The 7,665-nt window shown below is 34.5% G+C and overlaps 2 protein-coding genes across 2 annotated transcripts; one reads left to right on the forward strand and one right to left on the reverse strand.

The window, feature by feature from the left end:
- The first annotated feature begins 1,226 nt into the window (after positions 1–1,226).
- On the forward strand, positions 1,227–3,232 carry LOC137823785 (uncharacterized). The gene has a single exon (XM_068629054.1). It carries the CDS (start codon positions 1,366–1,368, stop codon positions 2,638–2,640), a length of 1,275 nt encoding a protein of 424 aa, XP_068485155.1. The 5' UTR covers positions 1,227–1,365; the 3' UTR covers positions 2,641–3,232.
- LOC137823784 (purple acid phosphatase 18-like) lies at positions 3,172–6,210 on the reverse strand. The gene is made up of 5 exons (XM_068629053.1): positions 5,904–6,210; positions 4,329–4,997; positions 3,949–4,137; positions 3,777–3,865; positions 3,172–3,624 (listed from the first exon to the last, which is right to left on the reverse strand). Exons 1-5 carry the CDS (start codon positions 6,054–6,056, stop codon positions 3,426–3,428), a joined length of 1,299 nt encoding a protein of 432 aa, XP_068485154.1. The 5' UTR covers positions 6,057–6,210; the 3' UTR covers positions 3,172–3,425.
- Between the last annotated feature and the right edge of the window lie 1,455 nt (positions 6,211–7,665).

Raw genomic sequence — 7,665 nt, forward strand, 5'->3', positions numbered from 1 at the left:
TTTTTAAAGTAAAAAACTTATTTAAAATAAAAAATGCTTAAAAAGTTATTTAATTTAAATTTGAATTTAGTATGATAAAAAATGAACTTAGGTCAAGTCCAGTTTTAACTTGGTCGACAAAACTTTGGTGAAATTGAATACAAGTCAAGCTTAAATGAATCGAAATTAGGTCAGGTCGAGTTAAACCTACCCAATCGTGTTAAGTTAGGCTAAGCAAGAGTTATGACAACTTAGATTATAGTAAATTTATATCATGTCGTGTGCAATTTCAAGCAAGTCATGTTAGACTAATTTATGTTGAACAAAACATATCATGTCTATTAGGTTGAGTTGAGTCCAACTCGGATCAATTTGAACCCATCTTAGGACGAGATCCCATGCCCGAGTCATGTTCGATCCACCTCAAGTAAAGTTGAGTTTAGTCAGTCAAGTTGACTTGGCCCCACCTCATATAGAGTTGAGTAAACTCACCTCAAGTCATGACAAGTCGGGTTCACCTTAGGTCAAGTCAAATCGGGTTCATATGAGACCAAATTTAGTTAGGTCCATATTAAGACAAGTCATGTTGAGTTGAGTGGATCCCACATTGAGCCTAGTCAAGTTGGATCCACTTCGAGTTTAATCGAGTTTGGTCCATATTGGATCCGGTTCAAATCAAGCAAAAATTTAAACTAAGATAGAATTGACTATCCATATTGGATAATGTTGGATTGGACCGAATTCAACTTAGGATAACTGAGTCTAATAAGGCAAAATAAATTGGACCTTAAACTTATAATTAAATTATAAACAATACAAATTAATTAAAAAACAATCTATATTTAAATATTTAAAGATATTTGAAAAATTCGTAACATTCTAAAAATATTTAGAATTTAATTGAATTTTTTGCAATGAATAAAACTCATTTATCGTCATCCTAACCTACTTTATACCTGAGTTTTGAAAGTTATAATTTTTTCAACCCACTTATTTGGTGATGAAGAATTTATTTAATAGTGAATTAGAAGAATTTATTTAAAAGTGGATTAGACTTAACTCATGAACCATGAATTAAATTGACGGGCAATTTCTTCACGCGCCTCCATACAAAAATTAGAAGAAACAATCATCAATGTATCATAATCCATATGTTAATTATAGGCTACCAATATTTTATACAGGACCATTAGGAAAAAATATAAATCTAAGTATTCAATTAAAATAATTCAAAAAATACTCCGTCATTTTTTTTAAATAACAAATGAAATACCATACTAAAGAAATAATAAAAATGAATAATACAACAATTCCACCATTTAAAAAAAAATACTTTTATTCTTTTTTCCCCAACCGTATTAGGGTTTTGTGTTGGAGGCCAAAATTATGGGGATGGGTTTTCTAGCTACCCGAATCCAAACAACCCCCTGGTTCAAGCTCAACCCTTCAAAAGCTCATAAGCTCCTTCTTCTGCGGAGAGTCACCAAGATTTCGATGTCGACAATGCAGGGCCATTCCAAAAGACCCATTTGCCCCTCTTGTTCCAAACCCACGCGAACGTGTCTCTGCTCTCGAATTCTGACACCGTGTTTGCAAAATTCCGTCCACGTAACCATTCTGCAGCACGCTCTTGAGCGTAACCACCCCCTCAATTCTACCAGAATCGCTAGATTGGGCCTCAAGAATCTCACCGTTGCAACTGTTTCTGATGTTAATTTCCAGGCCTGGTTCCAGATTCGATTGTTGGATCCGAATTGCCAAACGGGTCGTGCTGGAAACGTGCAGAATGCACTCCTTTCTCGTCCGCATTGCGAATTTGGAGACTCCCAGAAGTTGTTTTCTGAGAAAAATTCTAACTTGAACGAGACTGATTATGCTGAAAAATGTGGTTTGAGAAATGATCTTGGACGTTTTCTAGATTCTCCCACTCGTGCTGAAGTTGGGACTCAAGTGGGTACCACTGATGGTGCAGTGGTGAATGATGAAGTTGAGAAAAATGCAATCCCTTCAAATTGTGGTTTAATTGGAGGTCTGCATGATGGTAATGGTAGGCTTGCTATTGATTTTGCCATTGGCAAATATGGTGCGGTTATCTCTCTGTCTCATATTTGGATAGCACAAGCACAATGTGAACCCCCCAAGTTAAGCTTTGACAATATTTTGGCTTACCCTGAAGCTTCTGAAGCTCTCTCAGAAGGGTTTTTGGTGAAGAAGTTTCAGAGAAAGCAACTGAATAGGGATGCGGACTTGGAAGAAGAATGTGAAGAATTTGAGCTGGAGGTTTGTTCTGGATCAGTGTTACTATTTCCCTCTGACAAGGCTGTGAATATCAGTGACCTTGATGCGATTGGTTTTGAGGTGAAGAACTTGATTGTATTGGATGGGACATGGGCTAAGGCGAAAAGGATTTACAGTGAAAATCCTTGGTTGAACGTTTTGCCCCATGTGAAGTTGGAAGTGAATGAGGCGAGCTTATATAGTGATGTGAGACATCAACCTAAAGCTGGTTATTTGTCTACCATCGAGAGTATTGTATTTGCCTTGAAGGCAGTTGGGGAGAATCACGAGGCTTTGGATGGTCTCTTGGATACTTTTGAGTCCATGGTTGGTGATCAGAGACGCTGTAAAGAAGAGAGACTGAGCAAACACTTCTCCAGTTGAGGTTCTTTCTTCTCTAGGTTGATCAGCTTGAAAAAGATGCTTAAACCCAAAACAGAAACTATTTACAATAAAATCGTGAACCATGAACTTTGTAAGAGTATCCACATTATGCACATTGCTCAGTGATGTTCTCAAGAAAATAGAGGACAGCCTGTTCCCCTACAGCTTTTGAACAGAATCATGGTTGCTCATGCTAACTGGTCTCAACATCAAACCAAGAGACATTACACACAAAACAGCAGAAACAGCCAAAGCTATCCAACCACTGGTGATAATGTAAAATGGAGATAATAGTCCACAAACAACATGGAGAAAGAAAAACGGAGGGGGGGAGGAAGGGAAAAGATTTTACCCGCCTCATTTCACCAGATACAGATATCTATTATTAGAACTTAGTTTGTTTGTCTACATATATCTTTGCAAAACTTGCTATGATGGATTAAATGTGTTGGTGCGTAGGTATGATGAGTTAAATTTTAATCGAATCCTGATGATTAATTGTATCTTTTTGATCTAGTGTCAAGAGCTTGATTCAACTAAATGTAAGCAGATTATATTTATCAAATTAGGCAAACCCTGAACATTTCATTTAGCCTCTTTTTTTTCTGAATTTTTTAATATTTGAATACATATACCAGCAAAACCAGCAGCAATATACTGGAATACCTGGCTTTTTCCACTCTACCGCAAGGGATACATTGTAGACTAAGTTACCAGACTTATGCTGATCCACATTTAAGGAACAACAGTTGCAGATACAACTCTTAGGGTATCATAAGTGTACTTCAGAGTTCACGTGTCTTCTGATCAACGCATCCTGAGCTGACCAAAGAGTTTATCCAGATATCATCAACTTTTACTGAATTGTCATCATCGTTCCTGTGCCAACTCCAGAGGGCATGAGTGGAGTTTACAATCTTCAGCTCACCATGACCAAAACTGGCTTCACGAAATTCTGACCACTTTGGCTGTGGGTTTATATACCTGTCAATAAACAATCTTGTAAGGACACATCTAGCAACATCGAATGAAAAACAAATTTCAGGCTGCATGCATATGATAAACCTCAACATAGCTTTTTACACAAACAAATCAGAGAACAGATTATTTGCAATGTTTCTGGCTGTGAAACTTACTTCCGAGCTAAGCCTTCCCTGTTTCCTCCATCACCTATAGTTAAATGGACGGCACCACAGGGATCCAATCTTCCATCATACACACGTTTCTGACAATCAGAGTATTAAAACCCAGTTTTCATCAAATGGGTGCTTTACAAAGAAAATAACATGCTAAACCATAAAGACATACCGAACGTTCATAAGCGTGAACATGACCAGCAATAACTAAATCAACACTAGCAGCATAAAGCAACGGCTCCATAGCTGCCATCATATCATCCCCTGCACCTTGATGGGCCCTGTTACTATTATACCACGGTACATGAAATGACACAAACAACCAAGGTGTCCTTTTCCTATCTACCTTTGACAGATCTTCCTGGAGACGAAGCATGAATGAAAATTAAAGGGTGAAAAAAAGTGGTCCAAAGTAGTCTTAAAAGGACAATGTAATGTAAAAAAAGACAAATATCAACAAGCATGATTCTATAATTATTTTTTCATGATCAAGGCCTGCAACACACTTATCCAACTAAAGTAATTCTTGATCAATAGGTAAAATCAACTTACCTTTAGCCATCTATATTGGTCAGAGTACACATCATAATCTGCATAGGAGCCAAGCATGATAACGTGCACACCAGCAACTTCAAAAGAATAATAGAGATTTGAAGTTGATCCACTTTCCTCAAATGGCATTTTCCATCTGGAATTATAGGACACAAACTTGTCCGTTAACAAGGGTATGTTCTCTTCTTCATGGTTTCCCACTGTCACCATCCATGGCCTTGTGCTAGCAAGCGGCTCCACCAGTTCCCCAAAACTGTCCCACAGATGCTGCATGCAATCAGCATATGAAAGGTCTCCTGGAAGCAGGTAGACATCATAATGACACTGGTCAATGTGAGCCAATGTTGATTTGGTCCAGCCAGTTTGACCAAGATCACCAGCCACAGCAAAAACAATTGGAAATTGGTTTGGAGGGGTTTTGAGCTGGAACTCAGGACCTTTTCCCCCACACCGGTAAAAGTACACAGTATTGTCTTCCAAAGGTCCAATTACAACATGGTGTATCTTTCCTGAGCTATATAAGATGTAGTTATAAGAGGTGAACTCTCCTTCAGCAATTGAGTCATATCTCCCAGGTAAAGTTCCATATTCTACATATGAGGGTGAACGTTTATCATCGGTTATCCATGTAACTCTGATGTGCTTCTCTCCTGCCAAAGAAATATGTACCTGCAACAAACATTTGACATCCAAGAAACTGAAATTTAGAAGTCACATCACAATAAATGAACATGCATAAATAGGTTCACATGATTGCTTTATAAAGGAAGCATGGTTGACAGTTCTAGAATTGGGAAATGATTCATGCAAAGCAAAACCATTTAAGTTACAAAATAAGGAGATAAAAATTATCTGTCTACGCACACTACAACAAATCACCAACTATCACGAATAAGGAAACTCATTTGAAGATTTGTGATCAGAACCCAGTTCATGAACTATAATAAAAGAGTGTCAGAAACAAATGTATCAGAAACATTTCATAGAAGAAAATAAGAAAAAAATGTAAAATCTTTCGCATATGTTAAAATCATTAGTTTATAAGTAAAATAGTTTGTAACAGCTCTCTGAAAATTAACTTTAATTTTGGAATGTTTATTTCGTTTTACTTTTTTCTTCAAGCTTATCTTATCCTAATATGACCATAAGTCAAACCCCATAAATATGATAGAATCTCACTTTTGAAACTGCTACCAGAAGGGAAGAGCAAATAGGTGGATACAAACAAACCATACAATTACAGTCTGCTAACTCTAATTTCTTTATTATTCTCCACGAAACACAAATTTGAGCTAAAAATGAAGCTAACAACTGGTACTCGCCTTTTAGAAGCAAAGAACCTTCTACTTCCAATTATTAAATCCAATAAAACAAACAACTTTCAGTGTATCAGGAATAGAAAACGATTTAGAAAATATAACCCTGCATAAGAAAAAAACTGAACCCATAACCCAATCCAAAACAAAAGAAATCGGACACTGTAAGGCTTATCAAAAGGGAAATAAATAACAGAAAAACTGGAAAAAGGATAAAGAAAAAGTGGTATTTTCTGGAATGAAAGTGAGGTTGATTGACCTGTTGAGGATAGGAGGAAGGGGCCTTGGAAGTTGAATACCATGGAACGGTTAAGGTTTTACGAGGAAGAGGGCGAAGGTATTCAGATTCAACCGTGGCTGTTGAAAAAAGAAGCGTTAGAATCAGAAACAGTTGGTGTTTCGGTTGTTCCATATGAACATGATACAATTGTAGTGTATGGCGTGATATCAGTGTCTGCCTGAGACAACAAAGTACTTGCTTCCACTTCAATCCTTCTTTCTACTTTCTATCATCGCCCATGACATCATCAAATTCATCGTTTTATATCTTATTCCTAATTATAACCAATTCACCATTTTTTTCATTCTCATACAAATATTCACCTTCTACTTTTTCTATTCAAAATTAAATAAAATATTAATATTCTACTAAAACTGTTTGATTTTCATGGTTGAAAATTTAAACATGTAATTAAATATTTATGAAAAATTAAATTACATATTTGTACCGGTTTCATCTGTACTATACTGGATGTCTCATATCCAAACAAACTGGATGTCTCATATCCAAACAAGACTGGATCTATACTACACTCCATGTCTCATATCCAAATAAGACTGACCGACACGATTAAAATCATTACGTTTAAATAAAAGATTAACAAGACTAGTCAGTCGTCAACCATTAGGTAATACATTCTTAACTATAATTCAAATTTCCAATACGATCCAGTAACAAATGATCTATAATAATCATATAAAAAAGCATAGATTTCAATAATCAAATATGTCATCCTCCATACTAGTATTAAGTATCAAACACTGAAATCTCACTTGAATACATTGAAGTATCTTTTACCAATATCATCCAAAAGTTTACAAAAAGACGAGAAGTATAACAACCAAGATGAGCATGAAAATTATTTGAAAAAAGGAAAGGAATAATAGATTAAAAAAAAAAAGACAATAGTTGTCTTCTCTCCAACCCACTTGAAAAGTAATATTCATAATAGATATAAGCTTCTAAAATTTTAGACCTGGATAGAGTAAAACAACATCCATTGGAAATGTTAACTAAAATAATATTTATTTAGATAATAATATGCAATACAGAACAAACAAAAATTGGGTACCTTTATATGACACGTGTATAATTTGTTTTTTCTTGAGCTCAGTTTTTAGTATACACCGATGTATTGTTTAGCTTGGATGAAGAAGAGACAAAGAAAATGAAAATTAAGAAAATGAAAAAATTATATAAATCTCATAAATGTTTTATTTCTTCCCATTTTATAGATAATAAAGAGAGGGAGTTATGAACCTTAAAACTAAAATTGTCTTTTGTTTTATTTAAGTATTTTTTTTATCGAGATTTATGGTTGAAAATAATTATTGATACCATTTGTAGTTTGTTTTTTATGAGTTATTTGTATATTTTGTGTATATATATATATATATTTTTTTTTTTTTATCTTTTATAATATTTTTTTGTATGAATTCGCGGTTGAAAACCTTCAAAAAGTAAGATGGATGATATTAAGTGAAACCAGAATCCAGTTATTCTAAGTAATTTAATTAAAATATACAAGTAATAAATAATATAGTTTTCTAAATATTTTAAATAACTGAAAATCATATAATATTTTCATCAATAAAAGTTCAAATTCTTAAAAGGTATTCTTAGGCAAGAATATAAAATATACATTAGATGACCCTTTTTTTTGCATTTACAATGTTAGTATATCTATATATCATTTTAAAAAAATATGGTAATAATTCCATAATTGATTTTAATTATTATA

This window comes from Phaseolus vulgaris, chromosome 8 (assembly GCF_000499845.2).
Source record: "Phaseolus vulgaris cultivar G19833 chromosome 8, P. vulgaris v2.0, whole genome shotgun sequence".
NCBI lineage: Eukaryota > Viridiplantae > Streptophyta > Magnoliopsida > Fabales > Fabaceae > Phaseolus > Phaseolus vulgaris.